At 36.0% G+C, this 16,622-nt stretch overlaps 1 protein-coding gene across 5 annotated transcripts in view; it reads left to right on the forward strand.

The window, feature by feature from the left end:
* Positions 1 to 16,622, forward strand: part of Herc1 (HECT and RLD domain containing E3 ubiquitin protein ligase family member 1) — a 159,282-nt gene that overhangs the window by 73,050 nt on the left and 69,610 nt on the right. For all 5 annotated transcript variants that reach the window (XM_029481107.1, XM_029481103.1, XM_029481105.1 and 2 more), the window contains exons 26-31: positions 7,002 to 7,270; positions 11,185 to 11,400; positions 11,630 to 11,750; positions 11,966 to 12,203; positions 12,313 to 12,500; positions 15,515 to 15,670. In XM_029481107.1, the coding sequence (XP_029336967.1) occupies positions 7,002 to 7,270; positions 11,185 to 11,400; positions 11,630 to 11,750; positions 11,966 to 12,203; positions 12,313 to 12,500; positions 15,515 to 15,670 (1,188 nt within the window). The remainder of the gene's footprint in view (positions 1 to 7,001; positions 7,271 to 11,184; positions 11,401 to 11,629; positions 11,751 to 11,965; positions 12,204 to 12,312; positions 12,501 to 15,514; positions 15,671 to 16,622) is intronic.

The raw sequence follows: 16,622 nt of genomic DNA on the forward strand, positions 1-16,622 counted from the left end.
CACTTAAAAGAAGAAACATTGTTACTCTTGAAGAATAAAATTTACTGCAATGTTAGGACTATTAAGGCCCAGAACTTTCTTTATTGAAGGATCTTGAAATTAAAATGTATCCAAGATTCTGGGTTTCTTAAAAACAAAAGAAAATTCAATATTATAAAGGTATTTTATTTATTATAAATATAATATTCTATTACAGTTTTATATTATGATTTATAATGTATAAAAATTATGACAAAGTATATTAATATATTGAACAGTATACATTCTATTTAAAGTACTTTGGAAACTGACAGTTCTTTTGATTTAACAATCAAGTTTTTGGAACATAACTTACTTTTCTAGCTTGTTTAGCTAAGGTGAATATTGTTAGATGTTCCATTTAAATCTGAGTATGATGGTGCATGTCTGTTATCACAGCACTCAGAAGTGGTAGTCCGAGTGCTAGAGAACTACGTATTTATTGATTCCAGGGAGTGGGCAGCTGTAGACTTGCTGAGGAGTAGAGAGGGGAGCTAACCTGTAGTTTGAGACCTTGCTAATGTAACATTCTATCATAGCTGTGTTTGTAAGTGGTAGTCCATTGGCTATAGGTACATTTTTTTTTACAGCTTTTTTATAGTGATCTTGAAGTATACATTTGATATTTAATCCCTAATCATGGCAGTATGAAGCAAAGAAGTATCTTTTAAAGAAAGGAAAGGAGTAGTATGTTTATCTTCAGATAGTATGGAAGTAGTCCATATTTTAATTATGAATCAGTGTATTAAAATTATAACCTAGAATTGTTGCCTATATTTTTTCAAAACTTTTATCCTAAAACTATGTGTAAATCTCCTATAGCTTTAGCTCTAAATAGAGCTAAATAGCTAAATCAAGCAATTAATCTTAATTTGATGTATGGACAAACATCTTCCTTAAAAATCTCAAGATAGTACTAGTACCCCCCTGTTTTCTTATTGGAAAATTCTGTTTTGTTGTTGTTTTTAAATCAGAAAAGCATATAGAGACCTTTATGGAATTTTTTTTTTTTGTAACTACTTATTTGGGAAATTATAATATGGAGACAAAGTGATTTAAAATTTTATCAAATCACTTAATGTGGTAACAATTTATTGTTCCCATGGAATAAATTTACTCTCTACTTTATTCGTAGGGATTACAATAAAGTTAACTAAAAAGAAGAAGGGTTACTATTTTAGGAATGTAATCCAAAATAGTTACTTTTCTGTCTCAGAATCCTAGACTTTAATACATAATAAAAATGTATACTTTACAGATTTTATTTTATTTACTGTAATAGAACCCTTTCTTCAAAAACACTAAAAGTACAGTGTAAGAGTGTCTGGAGTGATGGCTCAGTGGTTTAGCATATACCGCTCTTGGAGAGGACTACAGTTCAGTTCCTGTCACCCATATCAGGTTGCTCACAGCCTGTAACTCCAGGTCCACAGAACTGCATGCTCTCATAGATCACTAGTTTCAGGAGTGAAGCTGTGTAGACAGACTTGGTTTCAAAATAAACAACAACAAAATAATCACCGGTATTCATGTGCACAGATCTCACCCCAATAAACACATACTTTGAAATAAATCTTTAATTAAAATGTTTAAAAACATTTGATACATTTTCTAAATTTTTACAAATCTTATATATTTAGTGATTATCCTTGGTCCACACACTAGAGGAAGTGTTTATTTTGTTTATTTGCTTTTAAATGGTAGTGTAGTATTTCTTATTCTTATTATTCTTATTATTCTTGTCTTATTTGTCTTTTTCATTTGTCAAACTGAATCAGATTCCATTAGCTTCAAAAAATGCATGTCTTGTCTGAGACGGTTGAACTGTCTAAGTATGAGAACTGTTCTGACCAAACTGTTTGTTGTGAAACTGTGACCTGTACCCTGGAGAACAAACAAATGTCTAGCCAAAGAGGATTCTTTTATATGCGTATTTACTCATTTCTACTATTTGAGGAGGAAATCCAAAAATATTCTCTTAAATAGCTTTTCCATTTGTTGGTCTTAGTGAAAGTCAGATAAGAGGAACAAGAGAAACAATAGTTTTAATTATACCTTATTTATTAAAATTAAATGTGTGAATAAATGATAATTAGTGGTCAGTGTGTATTCAATGTCTCTTTTTTAAAAAGCTCCTTGAAAGGGTTAGTCATCTGTACTTATTCTTTGACATTAAGGATATTAAGATTCATGATAATGAAACATGATTGTTCTTTTTAAAACCCTTGATTCTGGCTAATGTTTCACTGTGATCTAAGCAAACATGGAAGGTGCAAAGCAATGGGAGCATATATCCTTTAGCTAGACCATCTTGTTCATCTTTTCAGATATTAAAATGTTAAATTCTAGGCCAGAAGTTTCTATAGTAACAGCTGTTTGATGGGAGCAGGAGGGGTGGTGGAGGCAGGAAAGGTGACTCCAAGAGCTGCAGACATGGGTGCCATAGCAAGACCCAGCTGGGAAACAAAAGAAAACAAAACAGTTAAATTCTAAAATAAAAAACAACCTATACATTTTATTAAAAAGAAACAGATGAAGCAAGTTCTTCAGGGACAAAATGAAATTTATATTCAGAAGCTTATAAACAGCTCATTATCACCAAACATTATTTTAAGTGCTTCACAAATATGAACTCATTTATAAGTTTATCAAATTCTTAACAAAATTTACCAAAAACTGTTGACATTTTGGTATTTTGACACATACTTAAAAGATTTTCTGTGATTGTGCAGATTGAGCTAATTATTTGCAGAAAGATAATACCTTTCACCAGTACTTGCTATTTCTTGTGTAAGCTGAAGCTGTTATGGTGAAAGTGGAAGATAGAATCTCAGCGATTTAAGAAGTGGTAGCAGAAGCCGTATTAGGTAAACTTTATTGGTTAAAGTGTAGTTTGAGTTCCTCTCTCGGGTCTTTGTCAATGTTCTTAGCATTTTATTGCTGAAGTAATGCTGGAAATATTTATCAATATGTGTTTTATGATGTAACAAATTGGGTGAAATGCTATTTTATTTGTGCATTTCAAGTTACATAAAGAATATAAATGTTATCTCCTGTATCAAATTTCTGCTTTTGTCTTCTGATTCTCATGTGGTAGGGTATTTACTCCTTTTTGGCCACTTGAGCCCCAGAAAAAAGAAGAGCTTCAAGCAAGTACATGATGGCATGTTTAAATTTTTTTCCCCTTTTAGCTTGCCTACATATTTTATGGTTTATAAAGTATGTATTGCAGCTCAGCCATGTTCATTTTGAAATTTTCATTTAAGAACCAGAGTTTGTAAAAACAAGTAAACAGTCACAAAGTCTTGCTGAACTGTTTCTCTGAGATAGTAAGTAGTAAGCAAGGCCCTGCATATCTACTGACGTGTAGGAGCCTTCCCCTTTTAGCTTGATTACAGAGAATTAAAAAATAGTTTTGTTTTTTGTTTTTTTTTCAAAAGTAAAATTCTATCTCTCATTTCTCTGTGTTTTAAGTTTTTGGCCTCCATTGTTTTGTTTTGTTGTTTTGTTTTTGAGACTTCTCTCACTATGTGGCTGGGCCTGGACCACAGGTAGACCAGGCTGGCCTTGAACTGACAGAGATCCTCCTTTCTCTGCTTCCTGAGTGCTGAGATTAAAGGTGTGCACCATGCCCCTTCTTTTTTTCCCTGGTTTTATGTTTTATTTATAAGGAGTTTATTTGAATCATATACCCAATAATTTTATCCTTTAAGCTTTTTCAAATTACATCTAGTAGGCCAAGTCTGACCTTTCTCAATTTTTGTAAATTGAAATAAAGCTGTACTCATTTGTTTATCGACTATCTGTCTGTTTTCTTATTATAATATCAGGGTTGAGCAATTGTGGCTGAGACCTTATGGACCACTGGACTGTTTACTATGTGACACATGACGGAAAAAGTTTGCTGACTCCTGCTTTCAAAGGGATTTAGTTTGGGCATGTCTAGTAATTCCATGGAATATTTCTCTGTATATAAAGGCAGTTCACTATTGGTAGATTAGTGACTGAGCCTTTATATAATTAACCAAGCAGTTGAAATTTCCATAGATCTGTGCGCTTTGAGTCATTATATAACTGGAATTTATGAATCTATTTCACCTAGAGTTAAGGAACCAATGTTGCTAATTTGGGAAATTCATCTGTTTGAGCCTCTGTGTCCTCAGTTGAAGTAGATAGGTCTCTTTCATTTCTGTGGTTCTAACACTGGACAGTAGATATTAGGAACTTGTTCTGAAAAGTAACTTGTATGTGTTAAAAGAAAAAGGCTGTTGTATTCTGAAATTTGCTATTAAGTAAAATAAGCTCAGTGCAATGAACTAAAACCTGACATTCGTTGGTTAAGTCATATACAGCCCTTCAATTTGGACAGCTTAAGAAAATGGTGTCTTTGTTTAAATTTCTTCTGTATTTAATAAAATAATTTTAACATAATGTATACCCATGGATATTACTTTTTTCTAAATTATATGAAAGCTGTACCTATAAGTAGGGATTTTTTCATACTATTTTCATTTCCATAAAACTGAAAATTAAAGATTTTCCCTCTCTATTGGAGATGGAATTCAGAATTTTATGTGCATACTAGGGAAGCTTTCTACTGTGGAACTGTATCTCTAGTCCTGGAGCTCTTATTAGAAAAAGTTCTTGGGACTTTGGAAATAGCTCAGTGGATAAAGTACTTGTGAAAACCTGAGGTCAGGTCCTGAGAACCCACATAAGTATTTGTGTGCTTATAATCAATCCCTTTATGGCAAGAAGGAAGGGACGATGGGAATAGCTCGAAGCTTATGGGCCAGCTGGTCCGGTATACACAGCAGCAAAAACCAAGGTACCCTATCTCAAACAAAGATGAAAGCAAGGGACAGATAGCCAACATTGTCTTAGCCTGCACTCATTCCTCCATGTATATTACATACCCATTACCACCTCTAACTCATACACACACACACACACACACACACACACACACACACACACACACACATACACACACACCTACCACCACCACCACCACCACCACCCCTAGAAGCTTTTGAGAAAAGAATATTTCATGAAAATATAAAAGGTAATAATTCTTTGGTATATGAATTTTTTTATTAGGATATTTAATAGTTCATAATATTAGTTCCCTATTAAGAATTTCCATGTCTGATTGTAAAGCCCTGAGGTTTAACTGGCACCAGTATAATAGTAAAAAAAAAAATGAAAGACTAAATGCTTAATATTGTAGTAGGGTTTCTTCCTCTGTGGCCACTAGTAGTAATCTTTCCAAGCCTTTCTGTCTGGTATAATTTAACAAGTACAGTTATTTTTTAACATATGTATCTTTGTTGGGTACCTTAAAATTAATTCCTAATATAGAAAGTTGGTATGTTTATAAGATATGATATCACATAGCAGCCAAACAAATGAATCCTGGCTATATATAGTAAATTGGATTTATGTTGGCAATATTATATTGCACAAAAAGAATATGTTTAAAATGATTACATAATTAATACTTTCTTTAGATTGTAAAATATTGCTAAAACTGGGGCTGTGTGGATGAATCTGAGTTCTTGCTATGCAAGTGTAAGAACTGGAGTTTAGATCTCCATAGCTACCTGAAGGCCAGTTGGGTTTAGTAGTCCACCTATAGCCCCATCACAAGGGAGGCAGAGATAGGGGAGTCCTCAGAGCAAGCTAAAACACTGAGTGGTAGGTTCATTATAAGACTCTGCAACAACATGTTAATGGAGAATAATCCAGGAAGACACCCTAAGTCAAACTTTATTCAGGTGCATAAACATTCATGAGCATTTAAAAACACCTAGGTATTTATATCCCCACATACATGCAGAACACATGCCTATGCAAAATAATCACCACAGTTAAAGATTGTCCATCTTTAGAGTGAATGTAAGACAAAATCGATAGCAGTAAAAGGAAGAGAATGATAAGCCTAGTAAAAATTTAGGTAGAAAACAAATTGATACAAGTTTTTGTCAGTTTTATATTCAATAACAATATAAATATATAAATACAGTACCAGGCCATATATAGAACAATGATGAGAAGGTTTATTATGAACCGAAAGTAAAGTTAAGCAAACTTAGTTTCCTAAGAATGTTTAAAGAAAAAGTATATGAATTGGATATGGATATATTTTACTTAGAGCTAAACTTGGCTTGAAACTTAGAAAGTTATTTTTGTATTCTAATATGGTAGTATTTGATGTTTAAAGGTTTAACCTAAAAATACAAGCAAGCTAATAATACTTAGCTATTACTGCTGCTAATACAAACTGCTGATAATACCATTAATATTTTACAATGGATACTACTTTTTCGTGAAACTTTGCTTCCTTTATATAGGAGCTTAACAACCTGAGGTAAATAAATATGCACATGACAGGTAGTAAGTGAAACTTAAAAGTGGTGTTTATGTCTCCTTTTTGTAAGTTTACTTGCCCTTGTATAACCATTTTTTCTAATATTTCATTGAAGATTTGTAGACATTTTGTGCAGTTGTGACTTCCCTTTGCAATGATGTTTAGTCAGATGAAATCCTTTTTTGATTGGCTTTTACCAGTAGAGTTCTAAGTGCCCATTTTGTTGTTGCTCCTGAGTAATGATGTGTTGTAATATTTCAGAGCCTTTTTGATTAAGCACTTACAGAGCAGCTTCTGCCTTTATTTTCTTGTGGTAGCGTGTTGCCAAATCATTGACATGGACACCGATAAATCAACGAGGCTTTCTCTTTAGTTTTTTACATTGCTCTTAACTTTTGTTTGTTTATTTTTGTTCGTTTGTTCTATTTTTTTTAAACCAAAGTATTTTGACCAGATTCACTTAATGCATGCATGTGTTCAAACATGAATATCCATTTCTCACTACTTGGTATGATAGTAGCGCTCAGCCTTCATCTAGTTTGAGAATGTGTTCTCTTCTCTACTTGATTGCTGTTGATGTATGATTTTTTTTTTAACTCCTATTTTCATGTAGGTCCTATTCATAGTCAATTAGAATCTCTGAGTGACTCTTGGACTCGCCTGAAACATACCAGAGATTGGTTCTACAACTCCTCTTACTCCTTTGAGTCTGATTTTGACCTTACCAAGTCTTTGGGAGTTCACACATTGATTGAAAATGTTGTAAGTTTTGTGAGTGGAGATGTGGGGAATGCTCCAGGTTTCAAGGAGCCGGAAGAAAGTATGTCTACAAGTCCCCAGGCCTCCATCATTGCAATGGAGCAGCAACAGCTAAGGGCAGAGGTAAGTTGTGGATATTTATTATTCATAAGCAAATCTGGAAACCAAAAGTGAACCACTGAATGTATAATTCTATGAAAAGCTTTGCCCTTCTTTTCTACTCCCCTCCCCCCTCCTTCCCCCTCCCCTCCCCTCCTCTCCCCTCCCCTCCTCTCCGTGCATGTGCATGCATGATACAGTGTGTGTAGATGAGTGGAGTCTAGAGGTTAGTTTGGGTGTCCTCCTTTATAGTACATGTGCCACAGAGTTCTGAGGACATCTTGTAGGAGTCATTTCTCACCTTCTACCATGTGGGTTCTAGTGATCGAACTCTGTCCTTCAGTCTCAGCAGCAAATACCTCTATCTCCTGAACCTTGTTATTATTATCTTTTGAGGCAAGATACCTTCTGAATCTGGGTTCTGGATAGACTGTACCTCACTTGCACCTCTAGCACTGGGGTTACAGAGATGCTGGCAGGCTTAGCTTTTATATGGGTACTGGGAGTCCAAATTCAGGTCTTTGTGCTTGTGCAGTAAGTATTTTACCTTCTGGGCTGTCTCCTTTTTCCATACCTGAGCTTTTAACATTCTTTTCTTTGTTTGTTTATGTTTTTATTTGTTTGGTTGGTTTTGTTCTTTAGAGATGGGGTTTCTTTTTGTTTAGCCCTGCCTGTCCTAGAGCTCACTGAATAGACCAGGCTGGCCTTAAACTGAGAGATTCACCTGCCTCTACCTACCTGAGTGCTGGGATTGAAGGTGTGCACCCAACTTGACATCCTTTTCTTAATGAAAGCAGCACAACAGTGTTTGAACCAGATAAAACGTACAATTTAAAGATTTTATCTCTTAGGACAAAATATCATCAGGTGTCCCTCTTCTAGAAGCGAGGTTCAAGTTGGCTCCCTGTCGTACCCTCCATTCTGTACTGTTTATCTCTGCATTAAAAGGATGCCACAGGGATTGCTGTGAGTTTGAGGCTAGTCTAGGCTATATAATCCATGCCAGCCCAGCTAGGGCTGCGTAGGAGAAACCCTATCACAAAAGCAAGGAAAAGAAAAGAAGGCAGGAACAAAACATTAGTGATACCCACAATAATGATTGCTACAGTAAAGACCGAAAGATGAGTAAAGACATCCATGAGAAAACTAGGGTACCTAGGAGGTTTGCATAGTCACAGAATAAGCCCCAAATATTAATGACTTTTAATCTGACCACAGATCCTTTGATATTCCTTCCTCTAATAGAAATTAAATTTTTCACCCTTGTTAATGGGTTGTACTTAGTAACTTGCTTCTAGTAGGTATGAGAAAGAGGAGAAAAAAAGAATGACACTAGAAATCTGTCAGATAGATCTTTAAGCAATTATAATGAATATTACTATTAATAACTCATGTGGATATAATGTATCATTGACATAATATGACAATACAAATCTCTAGCTCTATTCTAATTGTGAGAGGGGGACTGGGGAGCAAATCCAAATTTAGGAACTTCCTATAAGTTCCTTATAAGAAACAAAGACTACTTCCAACATGTCATGGTCATTAAAAATGAAGAATATATATATAATTACAGATTAATGCAGTTCTGTCTCAGGGGTTCTTGAGCAATTTCCATTCATGATCTTTTTTTTTTTTGCCTGAAAAACTTTTATTCAGTTCTCAGTATGTAGCTACATGAAATAGATATGCAAATCATTTACTGAGAAATGCTAAAGAAATATCTTTTTGAGCAACTTTTTGTATCGCTTGTTAAAGAGGAAAGAAAATTGTATACTAATGAGATGGGTCTAGGTATGAGTATGTGAGCCCAGGTCATGTAGTTGTGGAGACCCACACAAGATGTCAGGTGTTGTAGTCTATTGCTCTCTACTTTATTGCCCATTGAATCTCTCTTCTGTCTATGCTAGCTAACCAGTGATCTCTTAGGATTCACCTGTTCCTGATTTCCCAATGTTTGGGTTACAGACTCATGCTGCAAGGCTTGCTTTTTAAATGGGTGTTGGGGATTAAACCTCACCTCATCATGCTTACAGAGCAAACACGCTTGCCCATCATACCATTTTGCTAGTCCTGAGGTTTAATTTTTAATTCAAATTTTGCTCATCTTTACTGTGGTAATCATTACTGTGGGAATCTAACCTAAATTGAGATATAGACTTTTGTTATTTTCTATTTTCACTCCTCCCCTATTTCCTCTTGAGAAAGAGTCTCCCTATATAGATCAGGCTGACCTGATCTAATCTGGAGCTAGAGAGATGGCTTAGTGATTAAGAACGTATGCTGTAGAGGACCCGTGTTCTGTTGCCAATACCATTTTCAGGTGGCTCTAAACTGTCTGTAACTTCAGTTCAAGGGAATCAGATTCCCTGCACATACATACATTCAGGCACACACACATGCCTAAAGCAAAATAAGTCTTAAACTCAGTTAAACAGAGAATTAATCTTGACTGAGTAGTTGCTATTGCTGTATCTAGAGCATCCTCAGTATTTTTCAGAGCTGATAATCAGTGCTGTGATTTTGTGATCATGATCATTACCGTTGAGATAACTGCTTCATAAAAGGATTTACAACTTTCTCTAAATCTAAACTTTTAAAGTAGAAATCCATTTTTTGTTTTCAAAGAAGAGTAGACTGAGCCACTGTAGTGATGGGTCGTTCAGTAGTGGGTAGAGAAGATAGAATCAGAAACACAAGTGAGCCTTGGACAGACCATGGAGAATAAAAGTATTCATTCTATGCAACCTCACTACTTGTACTTATAAAGCTTTGAACTCTTCACATGTATCTGTGTGCGTCATCGAGGCTCTTTGACTGATACTCGTTTTGTATTTGAGGAAACTGGGACTCATAAAGTTCATTGACTTTCTTAAGACTGCCCAACATGCAGAGGAATGTGGCCTTGGCATCTTGTCTCCAAACTTTACATTTTTTTATTGGTTATTTTATTTATTTACATTTCAAATGTTGTCCCCCTTCCTGGTCTCCCCTCCTCAAACCTCTGATCCTATCCCTTCTCCCCATTGCCTCTAAGAGGGTGATCTCCCACTGTCACACTCACTCCTACCTCACGCCTCTAGCATCCCCTTACATGGGGCAATAAGCCTCCAAAGGACCAAGGGCCTCCCCTCCCACTGATGCCAGAGAGGGCAATCCTCTGCTATATATGTAGCTGGAACCATAGACCCATCCAGTATACTGTTGGGTTGGTGGTTTAGTCCCTGGAAACTTTGGTGGGTCTGGTTAGTTGATGATGTTCTTTCATGTGGGGTTGGAATCCCCTTCAGCTCCTTTAATCTTTCCCCTAACTCTTCCTTTGGAATCCCCAGGCTTAGTCCAATGGTTGGCTGTGAGTATCTGCATCTGTATGCAGTCAGGTGCTGGCAGAGCCTCTCAAGAGGACAGCTATACCAGGCTCCTGTCAGCAAGCACTTCTTGGCATCAGCAATAGTGACTGGGTTTGGTGTCTGCAAATGGGATGGATTCCTAGGTTGGACAGTCTGCATGGTCTTTCCTTCTGTCTCTGTTACATTTTCTGTTCCTGTGTTTCCTTTAGACAGAACAATTCTGGGTTACAAATTTTGAGATGGGTAGGTGGCCCCATCCCTCAAATCTGGAATAACAAACTTTACATTTACTACTTTAGAAACTTAGGATATATTATTTAGCCATGGAGCACTTTAAATCCTGAATTCAGTCCTCAATACCAACCAACCCAAACCTACTCTCCCAGTGTATGCATGGCTTATTTTATTTTAAAATATCCTCAAAGAGGCTTTAGATGCATTTGATTTAATAAACAGTAATAATAACATGTTTAACAGATTCTTAGAAAATGTTAGACTTTCTTTGTCCTAGATAACATATTACCTCTGACATACAGAATTCTTTATGTTTGAGTTTAGTGACAGAACCTCAAATGTTTTTCCTTCAAGCTTCGTTTGGAGGCACTTCACCAGATCCTCACTCTATTATCTGGCATGGAAGAAAAGGGTAACGTCTTGCTGACAGGAAGCAGATCAAGTTCAGGCTTTCAGTCATCCACCCTGCTCACGTCTGTGAGATTGCAGTTTCTAGCAGGGTGTTTCGGTTTAGGTACTGTCGGACACACGGGAACCAAAGGAGAGAGTGGCCGATTGCATCACTATCAAGTAAGTGACGATGAGTGACATCTTGTTCTGTATGTAGTTCTTTTTCTTTTTACAAAGCCAGGTAGACCATCTGGAACTTGGTGATGTGTATGACTGAGGCTAAAATTCTAAAAGCTTTTCTATTACTTTTAAAGATCTATCATTATCTGTATAAGTTTGTGAATCATACAGTTGGGCATAGGTAAGTGATTGTATTATTGTGCTGATTTTAAAACTCTGTGTAATTTAGGATGGAATCAGAGCAGCTAAAAGAAATATTCAGGTTGAAATCCAGGTGGCTGTTCATAAGATTTACCAACAACTGTCTGCTACTCTAGAGAGAGCCCTTCAAGCAAATAAGCATCACATTGGTGAGTAAATATTTCTGCAAATGAAGATGAAGGGTGTACATTTTTGCCTGAGGTTATGGTAGATAATTATCTTTATGTTTTATATTAATAGACCAATATAGTACTTGAAAATTGAATATTATTTTATACTACCATTTATAGTTTGGAGAAGTTTATTTTAATAGCTACTTAATTTCAAAGAGATTCTCAACTGTCTGTCTTTTCTTTTTTTTTAGAAGCCCAGCAACGTCTTCTTTTGGTTACAGTTTTTGCCCTCAGCGTTCATTATCAGCCAGTTGATGTTTCTTTGGCAATTTCCACTGGTCTGCTGAATGTATTGTCACAGTTATGTGGAACAGACACCATGTTAGGACAGCCCCTGCAATTGTTGCCAAAGACTGGTGTTTCTCAGCTTAGCACAGCTTTGAAAGTGGCCAGTACAAGGTTGCTCCAGATTCTGGCCATCACTACTGGGTAAATATTGCAAAGGTTTTGATAGAATGAGGTGGGGCCTTTTTTTTTTTCTACAGTGTTTGTCTCTTCTTATATTCTCATTCTTTATTTTTCCTTTTATTTCACATAGAACTTATGCTGATAAACTGAGCCCCAAAGTAGTTCAGTCCTTGTTGGATCTACTCTGTAGTCAACTGAAGAATTTATTGTCTCAAACTGGTGTGCTATTTATGGCCTCTTTTGGAGAAGGAGAAGAGGGTGAAGAAGAAGAAAAAAAAGTTGACTCCAGTGGGGAAGCTGAGAAGAGAGATTTCAGAGGTAGTATAAGTTCTTTTTGTTTGCTCATTATGTGCAAGTACTTGACTGTCCATAGTGTCCATATGGTAAGACCATTAGCTTCTTTCTGTTGTGATACGAAAGGATTCTTGATTGTTTGCAACCCCTTTCTCTATTCATACATATGGTTTAGATGAGCTTCTGACTGAGCCGCTGTGCTCTGTTTACTCTGGTGCTGCTTAGAGCTACTGCTCCTTCTCAAGGTTTGAGAACTGGGTTTGGCAACTGGGAACTGGATTATAATCAGAAGAACTGAACTAACAGAATTCCTCCTTACACTTGGCCAATATAATGTTTAGTTACTGATACCTCATTTATTATATAGTGAACATGGTTTTATAGTTTTGTTTCTAGTTGCAGTAAAATATCTTGACAAAAGCAACTTAGAGGAGAAAGGTTTTATTTGGTTCACCATTCCAGGTTCAGTCTATGAGATCTGAGAAGTCACAGCAACAGGAACTTCAAGAACAGAGAGCACTGCCTTCCACTTTTGTCAGGGCATCTTATCATAGCCATAAGAAATGAAACTAAGGCAGTTTCCACTAGAATTTATATCTGAAGCAGTAGAACTACTGCCTTTGTCTTCAATGTAATTATGAGACTAAAAGTCTAAAACTGGTCATTATTTCAAAAGGATTGTGAGTTACCATGTCTCATTCTCCCAATGCCCTTTAAAAGTCCCTTCTGGGTTAGAAGGGTAGATAGAAGAGACTAAGCTATCTCACCATTCTTTGTTCCAGTTCTGTCATCTGTAAAATAAAGGTAATTTACAGAGCCAACTTTGTGAAGATTGTTTTGAGGACTAAATAACTTGATATATGTAAGCCCAGAACATTATCTGGCACATAATAAAAATTTAGTGATTGTTAATATTTAAGATTCTAATAGATAATATTTGTAATTAAATGATACTTATGCCATATTAATATTGCTGAGTTTTGTGGGGGAAAATAGAATATACCGAACAGATGCAAAATGATAAAGCATTGTCTTTGTTGTCATTGACATAGGGTCATGGTAGAGGCAAAGTTGTGAGCAGATACGGCACAGTACAAGAAACTCAGAAGAATTATCTGACTCACAGATAATGATGAATTATGTCACACTGTAGAAGTATGGTTCTGATTAAGAGCTAGCTTTGTAGTTTCCTAGCCTAAGCCAGTGGTATGTTTTGTTTTGTTTTGTTTTGTTTTCCCCTTCATTGTGTATAGAGTAATCTTTATTCAGAGAGCTTAGGCAGACTACAAAATGGTTAATAAAAACAAAGTGTCCCTGCCTCTTTCTTCTGAGATCTACTAGGATATAAAGAACTATTAAGGTACCGGGTTCTCACCAGTTTGTGCTCCTGCACACACAGACAACAGGCAATGTTTCTAGAATTCTATAATACTTTTAAAAAATGCATTTTTAAAAAACAAAACACATGAAAAAAACCCCAGAACTAATTATTAACTCTTATGCATTCCAATATATATCTGCATTTTGGAGAAAATTATCTTTCATTTAATTTTTCTAATAACTATTCTCTATTGCTTTTGGCAATGATATCCTAGTGACAATCCGATTTAAATATATCAGACAGAAAAACAGCTACGCTGGTTTTACCTCTCTTCCTATGAGATGATGCTAAATGCCCCAAGATAATTGTATCCTTAGCTGCATGTGCTGGCAGATTCCTAGAATTCCTACCAGAGAAGTTAGGTCAGAGAAGAACATGAGTTGCAGGCCAGCAGTGTTCCATCTAAGAAAACAACAAAAATAGGGCTCCTTCAATATCTAGTAAAGAAAGACACAGTTTTTCCATAACTGGGTCTTCGCATGTGTGGCAACAGATGAAGCGCATGTCTGTTCCCCTCTAGTTGTCTTAGAGAGAGGGTTCAGTTTGGAAAATGGCTAGGATGGAGACTCACTCTAAAATCATCAATGGCCAGTCATTCAGAATCAGGCTGTGCTTAGGTATGGAGAACCTCTGATCCTTCGAAAATACACAATTAAAAGGAAGGTATGGTCTTTATTTCAAAGTATTGTATCAGCCTGCTTTATATTAGAGGTCTCCAGGCTTTGCCAAAGAGTCCTTGAGTTTATGATCCTCCTGCCTCTTTTTCTCCCGAGTGCCAGGAATACAGATCTGCACCTCCACATGGCTCTAATTTATTCTAGAACTACTTGCTGGAGACATTCTGTAAAAGATAAAAGAAGGCTTCTTCCTAGAAGAGGAACCTACTCTTGACAAGGTGTACAGGGGCGAGTTAGAGTGAAAGACAGAGGCATAGACGAGAGACTGATGATACCTCTGTGTTCTTTGGACTAATATTATAAAAAATGTTTTGTATTAAATAATGAGACAAGGTACTGTTTGGAGGAGATGTAGCGTAGTTCTTGGTTTCCTCCCTAGTTGACCGCAGCAGTTTAGTTCTGTCATAGGCTTGTTCACCCATCACAGCAGACAGAAGTTTTCCTGTGCTGCATGCAGCTTCCTGTGAAACTTGATACTGGCTGTCTGCTGTCAGTGAGGCATGTTCTTTTCCGGAGGTCTCCTCTCTTTCACAAGAGTTTTCGCTCCTATCCTTAACTAGCATTCCAGAATCTCTCTGGAAGCAGCACTGTGGATTCTTGTATCCAGATTGTTGCAGATGTTCATGTGTTCTTCCTTAGGACTGGCATTCTATCTTGTTGCCCTCCTAGCACCTTCTAGTTCTCCTCTGCATGGAATGGTCCCAGGATAAATAAATGTGAAAAGGAATTAAACAAAGAATGTGTGTGTATGTGTGCTCTTCTAGCATGCTCATGCTTCTCATCCATACATAGAAAGATGTTTCATTCGAGGTTCATTTACATTTTTATCTTTTCTCATTTTCTAGTTTTCAAAAATTGGTAGCCTATTGAAAACCTAGACTGGGAATTAGATTTATACTTAATGTAATTAAAATGTAAGCTGAATAAGGTGATGCCTGATGCCTTCCAATTAAATATAAACTTATCTCTTCACTTTTCAGCTGCTCTTAGGAAACAACATGCAGCTGAACTCCATCTAGGGGATTTTTTAGTTTTTCTTCGAAGAGTTGTGTCTTCAAAAGCAATTCAGTCAAAAATGGCTTCCCCCAAATGGACAGAAGTGCTTCTAAACATAGCATCTCAGAAGTGTTCTTCCGGTAGGTCTGCTGCCTTTGTTTAGAGTATTTTTATGTGTTGCATGTATTTTATTAAGGTAATGCTAAAATTTTAACAACACTGGGCACTTGATCTTGATTTCAAGAATTTTGACTTTTGATTTTTTTTTTTTTTTTTGTGTGTGTGTGTGTGCCAGTTTTAAAATGCCAATTTCTGGATAGCAGTTGGTAAGGAATTCATAATGCCAAGTCGTGCTGGAGAAATTAAATTATGATTTACTCTAGAGAATTTAGCCCTGTTTGTTCAGATTATAACATGTACTAAAAATAAGAAGAGATGTGTACAGTATATAATTTACTGAGTCTGACTTCACATTTTAGATTGTCAAGTCAGATCTGAATTTGTATGCCCCCTCTATCCTTATGTGATTTCAGCTGCTTTGATTGTGACTTCTATTGTGTGATGTCTATGACATCTCTGTATAATAATCTTAATACCTTGTTCCAGCCTAAAAGTCTGGTAATCTTCTACAGGTTACTGATAGTATTTTGCTACCCATAGTTTTGATTTAAAAAGTAGATAACAAAAATTAAACCTTGGCCATGTAAGTATACAATTCATGCGTTAAAGCATAGTGACAGTGTTGTATCTTTTCACCCGTTTCCAGAACTTTTTCATCATCTCTGTCTAATGTGTTTGAAACTTGTAGAATTATAATATAGTAGTCTATGGTATGGGTTATTGTGTGTTTATGTTCTCTATATACTTCAACAATGTTTATTAACTGGTATAACTTACTGCTTCCTTTAATAACATGAAGTTCGTATCATGAGTAGTCATTCATTTTCCCCTAATCTATGAAGGTATGTCTATAAGAAGAGTACATACTTAACATCCCAATATTTTGTTTCTACCTTTTCTAACTTAAGAAAAGTACATTGTGAAGGGTACTATGATACACACACACACACACACACACACACACACATACAC

Source organism: Mus caroli, chromosome 9 (assembly GCF_900094665.2).
Source record: "Mus caroli chromosome 9, CAROLI_EIJ_v1.1, whole genome shotgun sequence".
NCBI classification, from domain to species: domain Eukaryota; kingdom Metazoa; phylum Chordata; class Mammalia; order Rodentia; family Muridae; genus Mus; species Mus caroli.